This window comes from Mustela putorius, unplaced genomic scaffold, assembly GCF_011764305.1.
Source record: "Mustela putorius furo isolate JIRA1106 unplaced genomic scaffold, ASM1176430v1.1 tig00003869_pilon_pilon_pilon, whole genome shotgun sequence".
In the NCBI taxonomy this organism is placed as follows: Eukaryota; Metazoa; Chordata; class Mammalia; order Carnivora; family Mustelidae; genus Mustela; species Mustela putorius.
In genome coordinates this window covers 35528237-35544669 of record NW_025422021.1, presented here as the reverse complement: position 1 = coordinate 35544669, position 16433 = coordinate 35528237, and the positions used below count along the sequence as shown (strand labels likewise).

The 16433-nt window shown below is 47.9% G+C and overlaps 1 protein-coding gene across 1 annotated transcript; it reads left to right on the top strand.

Annotated features, from left to right (window-relative positions):
• Positions 1-15849: 15849 nt before the first annotated feature.
• On the top strand, positions 15850-16203 carry LOC101681158 (60S ribosomal protein L23-like). Its single transcript, XM_013048470.1, has one exon. It carries the CDS (start codon positions 15850-15852, stop codon positions 16201-16203), a length of 354 nt encoding a protein of 117 aa, XP_012903924.1.
• The last annotated feature ends 230 nt before the right edge of the window (positions 16204-16433 follow it).

Here is a 16433-nt window from a genome sequence, read left to right as displayed (position 1 = left end):
ATGTCATATTTGAAAAAGACTCAGATATGACCAGACAGCTTAAAGGAACTAAGGTTAACTTTATAAAACCTGGAGCCAGAAAGCCCTTTGGAACTGTTGGCCTGATACCTTGCTTACAGAGATCCCAGCAGCCTCACCAGGTGAGTAAAGAATGTCACTTCTTGGCAGCTACAGAAACCTCAGGATACTTTGAGTACCTCAGGAAGAGGAATTTGCCCAAATTGACAGGTATTGCAGGCATGTCTAATGGCAAGTATGTGGCTTGGCTTCTGGCTCGGAGAGTCTACTAAAAGTTCAACCTAGAGATTCATTATAAGAAGTTCCAGCAAAGCAGATTCTAAAAGATCTATATGATCACTTACTGTTCTTGCTGAGCTTATGTAAATAAGTAGGCCAAGTTTGTTAAAACTAGACTTGTTTTTCAGATGAATTAGTCCTGATCTGGCTATCTCTGGAAATGAGAGTTATTTTAGAGAGAGAAATTATGCTTTAATAACACACCTTTATGGATGTTAAATTCTAGATTTGATTGTTTTTAAATGTTTGTTTACCTAAGCTAGACAACTTGAGGTAAACGTCAGAGAAATTGCACAATAGCTCATTTAGACGATCTTGCTTTTGCCAGTCAGCCAGCCCAAGATATAAGAACACTTCAGAAAATTGAAGGATTTGAAAAGAAGAATCTGACTGAGTTAGTGGGAATAGCAGAAATAGTCGCTGAGGACTATGGGTCATGCTTGCGGGAGATGAGAGCTCTCTTACAGACTCTGAAGGAAAAGGGGTATTAGGTGTCAGCAAAGAAAGCACAGCTTTGTCAAGCCACGCCACTTATTTAGGCTTTGATCTCCACGAATGAGTTCCTTGGGACGGTGGGCTAATGCAGGCTGTGGATACCGCGGTTCGCGGAGATGGCGCGACCTCTCTATGAACTGGTTAAGGGAAGACTCACTATGATAGAGTGGACAGCTGAGGCAGAAGGAGCATTTCGGGAATTACAAACAGCCTTACTGAGTGCTCCAGCATTGGCCATCCCAGATGTTACCAAGCCCTTCCACTTGTATGTGGATGAAAAGGCAGGGGTGGCCAAAGGAGTTTTGACTCAGATTCTGGGGCCTTGGCAAAGGCCAGTAGCCTATCTTAGCAAGAAACTAGATCCAGTAGCAGCTGGGTTCCCCTCTTACCTCCACATAATTGCTGCCACAGCCCTCCTGGTCAAGGATGGAAGTGTATTTACAAAAATGGACTAAATTCGACTCTAAAGGGGATTGGGCTAAGACTAGAACAGGAAAGTTAATTCTTCCTCAAAGATTAAGAAGAAATTAGTAAGCCAAATATATCATGGCACTCATTTGGGGACATGCAAGCTTAAGGAGCTTATGGGCAAGCAGTTCCAGGTATCTAAATTAGGGCATATGGCTCAGGATGTGGTCAATAGTGTTGAGTCCAAGGTCAAAGGAGCGAGACTGATACAAAGCGAAGGTCAAGCAAAGCTTTATTTTCGTGCCAAGCATCAGGAATCAAACCGACCAGGCGGAGCCACTCCTTGCAAGGAGGCGACTTCTCTCTGCCTTACAGACTAGCTTTTAAGGGCAAAGGCCATGTGGTTGGATTTGGCCATGCACAGGTGGCCAATGAGATTGTGACACACAGAGAAAGCTGCACAGTCCTGCTAGGTCACACATAAATGACCAATTGAATTACAATTTACCCTATAGTAGATATTTCAACTAGCCTATCACCTTGGTCAGAATTGGCACCCAAAAGGTGCCCAAAGGGCGAGGTCCATACTCCTTGGTAGCTAGGGAGACAGTATGCACCCCCACTGATTGGATGTCTCCATGTGGCCTGACCCACCCTTGTATTTGGGCTTTGTTACCTGGGACTGGTTTCTGGGACTTGTTTTTAAGTAAGTCCCGGGGGGGGGGGGGGACAGGGTCACTTTAAGGTTTACTGTATAAACAACAAAGTCATTGTTTAACCAGATGGAACTGCTCTGGCTAAATAGGCCCTTACAGATTGATGTGCTCAATGTCAGGAGGTAAATGTGGGAAGAACTAGAATGGGAAGAGGGAAGAGAGAAAGAGGTAAGGAGCCAGGAATTTATTGGGAAATGGATTTTACAGAGATGAAACCGGGAAAATATGGGCACAAGTATATGTTAGTTTTTGTGGATACTTTTTCAGGCTGGGTAGAGGCTTTCTCCACCAAACACGAGACAGCAGGGGTGGTAGCCAAAAAACTACTAGAGGTTTGGGTACCTCTCATGATTGGGTCAGACAACGGCCCTGTATTTGGGAGTTCAGTCTCACAGGCATTGGCCAAGGCCATGGGCACTAATTGGAAACGACATTGTGCCTACTGGTCCCAGAGTTCTGGGCAAGTAGAAAGAATGAACCAGACTCTTAAAGAGACCTTGACAAAGTTAATTCTGGAGACTGGCGGTGGATGGGTGGATCTCCTTCCTTTCGCCCTCCTCAGGGCGTGGTGTACACCCTACTTAAACAAGGTGACCCCATTTGAAATATGTTCGGGAGACCCCTCCGCTCTGCCCTCAGCTACAAGAGGTTGCCCTAGCAGAAATGACTGATCAGTCTGTACTCCAGTCACTGCAGGCATTACAGTCTGTCTTAAAAAGAGCCTATGCAGGGATCCAAACTGCCCACACTGAGATGGAGATGGAGGTGGAACCACATCCTTACCAACCTGGGTACTTGGTTTGGATACGTCACCACCACGTGGGAAACTTGGAGCCTTGCTAAAAGGGACCATTTACTGTCATCCTGACCACCCCCATGGTGGTGGAAGTTGAGGGAGTCAGGGCCTGGATTTGCGCAGGTCACGTCAAACAAGCCAAGGATGAAGACACCCCCCAAAGGTGGATGCCACTGCCAACAGACCCTCCTAAGACTCAAAAAATAATGGGTTCATTGAGTTCATTGTTGCTCCAATTGTTAAAGTATAGGTGGGAGATATAGACAATTGCAAAATAGAAGAAGACTTGGCATACTATTTCTAGAAAAAGAGGGGCATAGAACTGGCTAAAAGTCAAGGATTTGACTAATCTTCAAAGAAAAGGAGGAATGTAAGGGCCTATTTAGCCAGAGCAGTTCCATCCGGTTAAACAGTGATTTTGTTGTTTATGCAGTAAAACTTAAACTGTCCCTGCCCCCGCTCTCCGCAGGGGACTTACTTAAAAACAAGTCCTAGAAACCAGTCCCAGGTAACAAAGCCCAAATACAAGGGTGGGTCAGGTCACCTGGAAATATTCAATTAGTGGGGAGGCATACTGTCTCCCTAGCTACCAAGAAGTGTGGGCCCCGCCCTTTGGGCACCTTTTGGGCGCCAATTCTGACCAAGGTGATAGGCTAGCTCAAATATCTACTATAGGGTAAATTGTAATTCAATTGGTCATTTATGTGTGACCTAGCAGGACTGTGCAGCTTTCTCTGTGTGTCACAATCTCATAAGCCACCTGTGCGTGGCCAGGCCCGACCACATGGCCTTTGCCCTTAAAAGCTAGTCTGTAAGGCAGAGAGAGGTCACCTCTTTGCAAGAGATGGCCCTGGCCAGTCGGTTTGATTCTCAATGCTTGGCACAAAATAAAGCTTTGCTTGACCTTTGCTTTATATCAGTCTCGCTCCTTTAATTACGGACCCAACAGAATGAGACAGTGATAGTAGCAGCTGTCAGAAACTTACAACCAAAAATAGATTCCAGTTCACTTAGGTGTATTGTAATGTAGATGCTGTTTAGAACTGCCCACACATCGAAACAATAAAATCCAGACTGGCTTTTAGTTGGTTTTATTATTCTTTTCCAAGTACTTCAAACAATGCCATCCCCTCCCCTTACTGTCTGCTCCGGATAGACCAGCCCACTGCCTGTGGCTCCAGTTTAGACAAAGACACAAAGCAAGAAACGTGAACCCCACCTCCAGGATCTGGTAAGGAGAAGGAATGTCTGCAAGCAACGCTGGCAGGCCGGGTACAGACCCAGAGAGGGTCCCGCAGGACAACCCAAGAGGGTCCTAGGCTTCATCCAGAATGGAAATCAAATGTGAGCTTGCAGGTGGTGAAAGCAGAATTTATTGAGTAGAGAGAGAGAAACAGATGGAGCATCTGGGAGACTTGAAGAGGAAAGGACCATGAGTCTCGACTTTTACTGAAGATGGTGGTCTGGTGTACATGGAAACTCAGCATCATGGAAGTGGCTAGAACAAAGATGAGGGCCCAGGTGTCATTCCTGGAGCCCAGGGTCTTGGCTTCGAGATGTCTAGTGCCGGTGGTCTGAAATACTCATAGGATGGCTTCCCCTGGTCATTCCCACCTGATCCTTCCTTAGATATTATGGTTCTAGAGAAATCATAAACTCCTTGTCCCTTACAAGAAGTACATGCTGTTGGCATTCTGAGGCATGTGCAGAATGGGTTGTGGGGGCGTGCAGGTCCTCACAAGAACAGAATCAGGGAAAGGAGCAAAATGCAGATTTTTATGGAGTTCTTCAGTTGACCTCTTTCACAAGGAGTCCTGCTTCTTCCAAATACCAGTCTTAAAAAACACTTTCCGAACCTCCCAGGCACAGAAACTTCCAAGGCCACAGCTCCATGGTGGCTAATATGTGCCCTTGTTGGGTCCATGGTCAAAGGAGCGAGACTGATACAAAGCGAAAGTCAAGCAAAGCTTTATTTCACACCAAGCATCGAGAATCAAGCAGACTGGCCAGGGCCATCTCTTGCAAAGAGGTGACCTCTCTCTGCCTTACAGACTAGCTTTTAAGGGCAAAGGCCATGTGGTCGGGCCTGGCCACGCACAGGTGGCCAATGAGATTGTGACACACAGAGAAAGCTGCACAGTCCTGCTAGGTCACACATAAATGACCAATTGAATTACAATTTACCCTATAGTAGATATTTGAGCTAGCCTATCACCTTGGTCAGAATTGGTGCCCAAAAGGCGCCCAAAGGGCGGGGCCCATACTCCTTGGTAGCTAGGGAGACAGTATGTGCCCCCACTGATTGAATACCCCCATGTGGCCTGACTCACCCTTGTATTTGGGCTTTGTTACCTGGGACTGGTTTCTAGGACTTGTTTTTAAGTAAGTCCCCTGGGGAGGGGGGTGGGGCAGTGACAGTTTAAGTTTTACTGCATAAACAACAAAATCACTGTTTAACCGGATGGCATCACTCTGGCTAAACAGGCCCTTACACCCTGAGCTCCTGAAAATCCCAGGAGTGTGGGCATGAGGCCTTCCTTTCCCAGGCTTCCCCCAAAGGCTTGAGGTCTGCTTAGAGTGAGCTCTCTGCAGAGAAAGGCCTCCCGTGTCTGCTCCTCCTAAAGCCACAGGCCCGGAGTCCTCACCTTCCTACAGAAAGTGTGTTCACGCCTCCACAATCTCCAATTCCTGCAAATCTCAAATGAAAAATTAGCTTAATAACTGGTAATCGTTAGTCACATATTGAATTTCTTTGGGACTAAAGCTAAACATAAATTGGAATAAATTGTTCTAAAATGGGAGACAGGGAAATAAGCAGACTAGAGAGAACATTTTAAAAAGTGAATTAAAGTTATTTAAAACATAGCACTAGAGTCCTGCAGTAAACAGGGTACTAGCTCCCTAAGATGTCTATGTCCCAATTCCCCAAGCCTACGAATCTGCAAAGGGTGGGCTGGGTTCAGGAGAGGAGCATCGAGCCCCAGATTCGACCCAACTCCAAGGACCTCCATCACGAGTGGGTCCCCTGGAGCCCTGGGTCCCTCCCACGTTGCAACTCCTGGAGAGAGCAGAAGGCCTCCATGGAAGCCACAATCCCTCCCCTAAGACTGTGACTAGTCTCATATGGAATGTTCTCGTACCTTGCAGTCCAGATCATACACTAGCTACGAGGGCCGAGAGGAACCTTGGTCTATCTTAAGGCTCAGTTCAGGATTGGTTCAGAGATTTCTAACTTTTCAGGTTTAACACTTTAATACTAATGGTATATGGGTCCAAAGCAGTTTCCTATTGCTGCCATAATATACTACCACAAACTCAGTGGCTTAAAATAACACAAATGTATTATCTTACGTTCTGGAGGTCAGAAGTCTGCACATGGGTCTCACTGGGCTAAAATCAGGGTGTCAGCAGAGCTGCTCGCCTTCTGGGGGCTCTAGGCAGAATCTGTCCTTGCTTTCTCCTGCCTGAGAGGCTGCCAGCTTCCCCAGGCTCCAAGCCCCGCCCTCCATCTTCAAGCACATCTCTTCCTACATCTGACCCTGACCTCCTGTCTCCCTCTCATAAAATTCCCTGTGACTGCCTCGGGCTCACCCAGATAATGCAGAAAGATCTTTTCATCTCAAGATCCTCCACTTCATCATCTCCTCCGAGTCCAAAGGGTCAAGTAAGGCAATCAGAGACAGGGATTAGCATGTGGGTTGAGGGGGCCAGCTCACCGTTTCTGAAAAATAATCTTAAAAATGAGCTCTGGTCTGTTCATTTCTCTGTCTCTTAAATTAAAGCAATTTCCTCTGCTTTATGTTTAGCTCAAGTCCCAAAGAAATTCAATATGTAACAAATAGTTACTAGTTTTTAGGCTAATTTATGATCTGGGACTTGGCTACACTTGGTCATTGAACTAAGAGGTGGTTAGCATATTTGTTCCTTATTTTGATTTAGGCTGTGTATCAGTCTTTAAAAACAATTAAGGTGGTTTAGGAACCTAAAATAGAATGGATTAAATTAAAACCAAAATAAGGCTCAATTAGAGTGGTAGGTGGGTTTCTCCAGGCACCTGCAGATAGCCACTAGGGACATAACTTCAAGGTGTTCTGGCTGGTGGTTTGGGTTAAAAGATGAGCCCATTAGGTTTCCTGGTCATGTGGTCAAGTACACACAGATCCCAGACTTTTCCTCTTTGAGCCCTCATCTTGGGGTCAATCCCCACCCCCAACCTGCCCGGACGCTTGTCCTGAAGGTTCAAGTAGTGGTTCGCTCCTACAGGAGCTGTCCCCATGCTCCTCTCTTACGGCGGACACACAGGCCCGCCTGGCTCCTGCTCAGGCCGTTCTGGCCATCACCTTCCGCCCATCTCCGCCGGGCACTCACCCATGCACCCCACTCCCATGCCAGCGCACTGACCCCCAAGGGAGGCTGCAGGAATTTGCAGGAGCTCGGCCATCCCTGGTCTCCAAACTCAGGCTTGCAGCAACTCACACCCGCCACACGGTGCCCTTCCAAACCTTTCCTGCCCTCCCAGATGCCGCCGGCCTTTCTCTCCCAAGTCCCTCCCTCGACTCTCACCGAGAAAAGCCACGATGGAGTTTCCCCCTCCCTGGGCCAGGGAGACTTGGGATCACGAGGTACCGCAAGTATTTCTTTCCCTGACTGATTTTTCTCCAGCTCCTGTCAGGGAAGGAGAGTATACAGGTGCTGCATTTTATTTATTTTTAAGGTTTTTGTTTATTTAAGAGAGAGAGAGCGAGAGAGAGCAGCATGGTCGGGGAGAGACAGAAGGGGGACAGAGATCTCCCTCCCCCAAGCAGGGAGCCTGTCCTGGGGCTTGATCCCAGGACCCTGAGATCACGACCTGAGCCCGATGCTTCACCGACTGATCCACCCAGGGGCCGCCGCACCTGCTGTATTTTTAAGGTTCTTCACCTCTCTGTCCCTAGTGTCTGGGGCATGGGGGGACTGAACATAGCTCGGACTTCTGTCGTGCCAATGGGAAGTCCTATTTTTCTCAGATGTCATCTTCCTTGGAAGGACATAATGAGAAATAACCCACTTTGCATTGTGCATGCCTTCATGTGAAACCATTTCTAGACCACCTGCTGTGGGTCAGGAGTTGCACCCGGTCCTGGGGACCCTGCAATGATTGGGATGCCTGCCACCAAATGTGTAGGGCAGCCTGGTGATGGTACTGGATCATATTTATGGCAATGTTTTAAACTCAACTCTAATAGAAGGCTTCCAGAAATAAAGGTTTCCATGATCTTTTACGGAACGATGTCTCCTCGATCTCCCCATGGTCAGTCCTCAGGGGCTTTGACGTTGCTCACAGTGAAGCCGGGAAGACCCACCCTTGAATTCCTCCAATGAGGTCACTGTCCTCCTGAGCCTCTGTGGCCTGTCAGGCCCACGGTCACAGTGACATCATCACAGGGGCCTTGGTGGTCCCTCCAACACCTGAATGGGGGATTCCTGGCCCCCACAGCTCACAGTCTGGAAAGAAAGGACGAGAAGTACAAAGAGAAACCCGTGGTGGGATAGCCCATCCCCGTGCAAGGAGGTCCCGCTTTTTCTCATCCCAGTGGACCTCCCGGAGAGACCCTGGGATAAAGGCACAGAGCATGTTTAACAGGCCATCTGCATCCGGTTGGAGGGTGAGCCTCCTTAGCAATCAGAAATTGCCAGGGGCAGGGCTCCAAGGAGAGAGTGAGCCCTGGGGTGCTGGAGGGGGTGGTGCCTGCTGACCTGTCAAGCACCGGGAACACTTGAGACTTCACCATACCTGGAGCTCTCTCTTGCCTTAGAGAGACAGAGCGGACTAATGGGCACTAGGATCTAGAGGAACTGGGGGCATGACCTTGGGTCATGGCTTACGGTTCACTTTTTTTTTTCACTTAGTCTTTATATGATCAAAGTCTCACATGCCCACGGCTTGAAAAATCCAGCTCTTCTACAAGTCCTATTATAAATAATAGGACTTCCCTGCCTCCTTGTTTCCTACTTCCCAGGGACAGCGTCACTCACCAACAGCAGCCAATTCTTTTGGTGTCCACCTCCATGTCTGAAATCACACTGTGCCCTTGGGATCTATTAACCCCAGTGGTCAGCTGGTGGTTCTCCTCAGTGGTTGAGGACTGACTGGGTTTGTTTACAGCACACATGTGCCACGTCTGCTCAATGAGGTGATGCAGTAACTTTGGCGAGATCAATACCTAGTATCTGCATTAATAGAAGTTCATAAATGCAGTTCCCAGCTGCAATGGTGAGTTTTGTGTCAACTCGGTCAGAACGCGGTACCCAGTTATCCAACCAAACACTAATGTACATGTCGCTATGACAGTAAACATCATCTACAATCACTCACCTTTAAGTAAAGGAGAAAAATATCCAAGGTGTGGGTGGGCCTTGTCTAATCAGGTGAAAGGCCTCGAGGACAAGCCTGAGGTTCCCCTGAGGTAGGAGATATTCTTTCTCCAGACTGCAGCACCAGCTCCTGCCCAAGCTTCTAGCCAATGCTCTTCAGGTTTTGAACTCACCAGCCCTTCAACCACACAAGCCCAATCCTTTAAGTGAATAAATAAATAAGTTTGTGTGTTTATTGATGCCTAAAGGATAATATTGTTCTCCCTGCTCTTCCTCTGGAGAGCCTTGACTCCTGCCATGCTAAGCCTATAACACATGATGCTAATGCTTCCTTTTCTACATCATTCTGGTTTTTTGGGGGTTACTGATGGTTTGGTTTTGGTTTGCCCACCTTGGGACCTAGTTAACATTCATTTACCCCCAGCCCGCGAGGAGCACAGCTGTCCTCTCCTACCACTGCTGTGGTGCTGCCGTCCAAAACCTCAACTTACCCCTGAAGCTTTTCTCTGGGCCCCACATGGCTGCCCCCCTAGGATCCTCTCCTTGTCCCTCTCCTGGAGACCCCCTTCCTGGATTCACACCTTCTCGTGCCTTCTTTCCTCCCTCAGTTCAGCAGAGCATATCTTCATTGTGCCCTGACAGAAAATAATTTTTCTGAATTCTTTAATATCTGAAAATGTCTCTTTCTCTCCTCCAGCTGAAGGGTGGAGGAATTCGAGGTTGGAAACCACTTCTCCTCGGGTTCAAGGGCGTTGCTCCTAGCTCCCAGCATAGCTGGGCATGGTCCCTTAGCTCCCAGTGTGGTTCTTGGCAAGTCCTAAAGTGTTCTGGTTTTGGATCCCCTGTGAGAAAGCAGTTGCCTGCTCTCTGAAAGCCGCACGGGATACTTTTTGTCCATGGTATTCTGGAATGTCCTGACGCTGTGGCTCATGCGGGCTACCTAGGTCCCCCCAGCTGGGTGCTGGCCATCCTTTCATGCAGGAAGTCCAGTCCCTCAGTTCCAGAACTGAGGGGCCCTCCAGCCTCCCTTCCTGTCTCCCCTTTGGAATTCACATTATTTGGACCATGGCCCTTTCAGGCCAATACCCTCATGTTCTCTTCTTTTTCCCTCTTGATTTCACCTCTTTTCTTTCTACTTTGCTTTCTGGAAATGTTTTTCAACTTTGGTTTCAAAAGTTTTATCAGGTGTTAACTTTCTACACTTTCTCTCTCTCTCTCCCTCTCTCTCTCTCTCTTTCCCCCAAGGTCTTTGCTATTATTCTCTTACATTCATTTTCTAAAATTACTTTTGAAGCATTATATTCATACCTCCTGGGAGCACTGGCTCTTCAGTTCTTCCAGGAATTCTGATAGCTTTACGTATGTATTATAACTTTCTGTCTCCATGCGTATCCCAGAAAGCTGACTGGACCCCTGTGTAGGTGGGTAGGGTTTGTGTGGGGTGGTCTGGGTGAGCTACTCAGTTTGAGGGATACTCTGTGTTCCTTCAGATCCCCAGACTCCAACAGCCTCTTTCCTGGAGACTGGAAGCCTGAGGTTCTAGAAGCTGCAGAAACAGGACAGGTATCCTCCGACTCTCCTGGGTGACTTATGGATGGGACCGCGGACCAGGGAGGTGCTGCTTCCCCCAGCCCAGCACCGGTCTACTACCCTTGGGAGACTAACCAATCTTCTGCTGGAGGGAGGAGGGGTCATCCAGCCGACGGGGGCAGGGGAAGGAGGTTTGGGGGTCTCAATACTGGGATTGGCTTTCATCCCATCCTCTTGTGATCAGCTCACGCTCAGCCCTCTTCAGAGCTTTGTGGCTCTGATCCTGCGGGTGCTTGGTTTCCTCTGCGGCCGGTTTAGGATCCCCAGGATTTTTGGCTGGGTCAGTTACCAACCACATCTGCGCTCTGAGGCGTTCAACTCTCTCTGTTTGCGCTTATCTTCTGTTCCGTTTGCCCTCAGAGATTCATGACTAAAGAATAGAACAGTCAGCCAAAGTAAAAACCTCCCCTGTTGTCCCCGTGGGGTTTCAGAAGGGAGCCAGGGATAAAGGCGTGAGATCAAGTCTTGGACTCCTGTAGGATGTTTCTGTCACACGCTCTCTATACCCTTAGCAGCCCATGTCCTGGAGCTTCCCAGGGCGGCTGGCTTCTGTAAGGACACTCTTCTTGGCCAGAGAGCATCTCAGGACGGAAGTAAGTCTAGGCATAAGGAATTCACCTTCTAAGGGGATGCCCGCAGTGCTTGATTTCCACAGCTCACATCCAACACCTTTCAAGCCACGAACATGCCTCACCAGAAGACCAGTGCCTCAACCCCATCCTTCAGAGGGAGCTTGCTCCTAGTAATGAAACTGCCTGTCTGGCTTCAGGATGCTGGGCGCTGTGACCATTCACAGCAGAGCCGGTCACTCCCGGCCCCGGAGAAGCAGGGATGTTCTGGGTACTGGCTTGGTCTCTGTGCTGTGGTCCAGCGGGCAAGGCAGTTCCCCCCTGGGTGCTAGTCTCTGCCTCTGGGTTGGGGTCTCCACAGAGCAGGAGGCAGGCCCGTGAAAGCATCCTGCCTAGCATTGGCTTGACTTCCCCATCGTGTTCATGGGAGCTCAATTCCAAGGGTGTAAGTTGTCCCTTAAAAAATCATGTGTATCCTGGGGCACCTGGATGGCTCAGTGGGTTAAACCTCTGCCTTCAGCTCAAGTCATGATCTCAGGGTCCTGGGATCAAGCCCCACATCAGGCTCTCTGCTCAGTGGGGAGCCTGCTTCCTCCTCCTCTCTCTCTCTCTGCCTGCCTCTCCACCTACTTGAGATTGAAATAAATAATATCTTTAAAAAAAGAAATCATGTGTATCCTTTCACATCCTGACTGGAGAGAGCTTGGAGGCCTTAAGTTCCCCCACCGGGCTTGAGGCAGCCACCAGCGATTTGCCCTGTGCTGTTTCCTAAAGTCGCCTAAGTAGGTCAGTAGAGAAGCAAGAAACCTATCGTGCACAAATTCCATAATTTTCATTTGAAAAGCTGTAGAGAGTTGTTTTAAACCAGCATATGACTTACACACCTATAAAACTCACCTGTCTTAAGTGTACAGCACAGTGAGTTTTGCAACAAATGTGTGTGATCAGTTATATTCACGATACAGGCTGTTTGCAACCCTGGAAAGCACCCCTGTGCCTCTTGGGGGTCTCCCTGGCCACTCGTCTCCCATCCTCCATCCTCAGACAACCCCTGCCTGCTCTCCATCACTGGAGCTTTGCCTTTTCCAGATAAACAGATCATATAATTATACAGTCTGGCTTCTTTCCTTTAGTGTAACATTACTGTGTATCAGAAATGTGTTCCTTTTTATCTCTGGGTAGTATTTCACTGTATGGATGTATCATAATTTGTTTTTCCTTGCATCAGTTGGCAGACATTGGAGTTGTTTCTAATTTCCGGAGATTATGAATAAATCCACCATGGACATTTGAATGCATTTCTCTGTGTGTTCATATGTTTCCTTTCTCTTGCACAAGCACCTGGGAGCACACTTGCTGGTTATGTAAGTGTCCTTCATGTTTTATAAGAGAACTAATTATACAAGGTGTCTCAATGATATACATGACTATCCACATTCAAACCAATTAAAATTAAATAAAAGTGAAAAGTCAGTTCCTCGGTTGTGGTAGCTATTTGGCAAAGTGCTCAGTAACCACATGGGACTAGCACAGAGGAGTATTTCCACCAGCCTGGAAAATACTGCTGGACAGCGTGGGCACCAAACTTGAAACCTCGAGTTTCAGAATAGAAAGTTTTGTGTCAATTTGGACCAAAGGATTTAAAAAATTTTTTTAAAGATTTTACTTATTTGACAGAGAGACATCACAAGTAGGCAGAGAGGCAAGCAGAGAGAGAGGGGGGAAGCAGGCTTCCCACTGAGCAGAGCCCGATGCAGGGCTCAATCCCAGGACCCTGAGACCATGACCTGAGCTGAAGGCAGAGGCTTTAACCCACTGAGCCACCCAGGTGTCCTGGACCAAAGGATTTTTAAAGGCCAGCGGTGGTCTTTCTCACCATTGTTTACGTAAACAGTAATATCCTTGCCAAATCTATTTACAAGTGGAACACTACCATCCTGTATTCATTTTGCAGAACTAATGTTTGGAGCAGCCCAAGGACCAAAGCGTCCGACAGCCTGAAGAAGTTATTGTTCAGGCTGGAGCATCTGGCCGTCCATGGGGGCCAGCCACCCACGGGGATCCACTGCCCTCCCAGCCTCAGCAAAGTCCTGGAAACAGCTGCGAGAGCCGGGGACTCTACCAAATGGAGAGGAGGCTCTGCTCACGGCTGGGAGAATGCCAGAGGCTCCGTGACAGGTAACGTCGTAATGGATGGGAATCACAATCTGGACTCTTCATTCATCACTCTTTAAAATGAGGGCATGAAACCCACCTGATGGAAGTGTAGATTACTGGTCAGCCTTGACACTCTAGGTTTCAAGCCCCAGCCTTCTTGAAGAGATTGGGATTTAACAAATAGAATTTTTTTCTGACCCCACCTCAAATAGGTTCTTTTCACCTTGGCTCTTCCCTAAGAAGTTCTGATTTCCTGGCAGCTGAGGCTAGTGGTGGGGAAGCTAGACTCGGGACAATCAGGGGTATTGACAGTGGGCATGGCTCCGTCCCTTGTGTGTGGTCTTTCTCAGAGAAGGGAAGGCACATCGTAGAAGAAGGGGGTTTTGTTACCTCTGGGGCAATGTTGCATTTTGTGAAAGAAAGTATTTTAACCACCAATTTGAACAAAGCTGGCAGAACAATAGTCCTTCTTGTGGTCTTAGGCATTAATCTTCCTTTATGTAGGGGGGAAAATCAGATGCCTCGATGACGTCATCATTTGGCTAGGAACAGAACCAACAGAACCAAAGGGCACCATTGTTTCCCTGACAGGGGGTTCGAGAGGAAGCTGTGTTGGCTTTTTCTTTTCCAGAAAGAAGAGGGGCACATCTGCAGCTGACCACTAATAAACATGGCTGGAATCTTAACACTGGGAGAATTTGCCGGAATGTCTGTCTTTGTGGAAGTGATTCAACATTTCCGAAGAGGTTCCTCCCCATCTGTCATCTCTTTCTTTTCACCCTCAGATTTAAAAAGAGCTCAATTTTTTTTTTTTTTATGGTAAGTCTAGTGGAATGGTTTTTCCTCCTTCCTTCTATTGTTTCTTTCTCTCTTCACCTTTGGTAGACAAAGTCATTTAAGACAATAAAGCAATAAAGTTATCTTATGAAAGGTGGTCAGCATGAGCAAGGGGGAAAATGTGTTGTCAGGAGATACTTGGTGTGAAGAAGCCGAATGACATACAAACCGGTTCTTGGGAGGAGCATGAAGGCTTGGCGCTGCCCTTCCAGAATGTTCCAAAAACTTAAAATCTCCATGGTCTGGTGAGAAAGACTCCCTGGGGAGGAGGGAGGGAAAGAGAAGACAAATGGATAGAAAAAGGGGTGGGTACTAGACCCTACAGAGACTTGACAGAGACGCCCGGACCCCTGTCAGGACTTCACTTTGAGCACACCAAACGCTACCTTGACAGCAAAATGCAGTTCACAAAATGGGCCACTAGTGTGACTATTGATGGCCTGTTTCTACAAGCCCTGCTTGGACTGCAGGGCACACCAGCAAGGTAACACAACTGACTTTCAATAGACTGATTGCTAAAATGACCCCATTTTCCACTCCTTTCTGTACTCATGCCTTTTGCAATGTGGCTTTGCCTTCTTTTCCTTGAGAGATGGCATGTATTTCCTCATCCCTTGAATCCAGACTGGTCTTTGACTTGCTTTAGCCAATGAAAGTGGCAGAAGTGTTTGGACCTTGGCTTCAAGATGGTTCGTGCTCTTCTGCCTTCTCTTGGACCCCTGCCTCCACTGGGAGAACAAGCCTGGGCTAACCAGCTGGAGAATGAGCTCCACATGGAGCAGAGCTGACTCTTCTTAGCTGAGACCTTCCTAGACCAAGCTAACCAGCTTGCCAATGTGCACTCAAGCTAAGCCTGGCCAGGTAAACCACAGGTTTGCAAGTAACACATGATGGGGCACCTGGATGGTGAGTCGGGTAAGTATCTAACTCTTTATTTTAGCTCAGGTCATGATCTCAGGGTCATGAGATCGAACCCTATGGCAGGCTCCAGGCTCACTGTGGGGTCTGCTGGAGATTCTCTCCCTCTCCATCTGCCCTTCCCACTTATGCTCTCTCTCTCTCTCTCTCATTTTCTAAAATAAATAAATGAATCTGTAACATCTGTAAATTGTAAAAAAAAAAAAAAAAAAAAAAAAGAATCTGTATAAAGAAAAAAAGAAGTAACACAAGATTGCTCTCTTAAGCCACTAAGTTTTGGGGTGGTTTGTTACATAGCAATAACATAGCTGGTAACTCTTTGGAAACTGAGAGTCGTAGAGGGCAAAGAGATGGCAGATGACATAAAATCATCATAAAACCCAAACGACAGTAAGCCCTGGCTTGTGCGTGAGCTGTGGTTACTTATGAAGCAGAACCCCGCCATGAGCTCTCCCCCCAGCTGGCAATGAGGAACGCGAGGCATCCCAACCAAACTTCTTCTGGAGTGCCTTCTCTAGGTCCCTCAGCTCAGTGAGCTCCCAACCCAAAAGCCCACACTCTGCACTCACGGGCAAGCCACAGTGAGAAGCGAGCCACCTCTGGATTCATGTTCCACAGCCATGTGGAACAGATACCATTCGTAGAGGAAACCCTAAGTCTCTAGGGTTTCCTCTACGAATGATATCTGTTCTGTCCCGTTCCAGCATTGAAGATGTCCAAGCAAGGTTGTGGTGGCTCCTTCAGTATGAAATTCCAGATTTCTCTGGGTCTTCCGGTAGGGGCTGTGATCAGCTGCACTGAAAACACAGCAACCGAAAATCTGTATATCATCTCTGTGAAGGGGCCCAAGGGAGGACTGAACAGATCTCCTGTCGCTGGAGTGGGTGACGTGGTGATGGCCACAGAGCTTGGAAAGAAGGGACCTTCAGCAGTGGGAGTTCAGAAAGCCAGACAAGAGAAAAGATGGTGTGCTTCCCTCCTTGAAGATAACGCAGGGGTCACAGTAAACAAAAAGGTGAAAGGTTTTTCTGTCCGGGACCAGTTTCAAAGGAGTGTGCAGACTTGAGGCCCAGGATTGCATCCAATGCCGATAGCATTGCAGGATAATTTGGTGCCTTTGTTTAAAAAAAATTAAAAATTATCTGTGGGGCACCTGGGTCGCTCAGTTGGTTGGGCGTCCCACTCTTGATTTCAGCTCTGGCCGTGACCTAAGTGTCCTGAGATGGAGCCCCATACTGGTCTCTGTGCTCGGAGCAGAATCTGCTTGAGATTCTCTCTCTCCCTCTGCCTCTGTCC

Coding starts and splice junctions, on each gene's coding strand:
- LOC101681158 (XM_013048470.1), top strand. CDS start 15,850: ATGTCCAAGCAAGGTTGTGGTGGCTCCTTCAGTATGAAATTCCAGATT.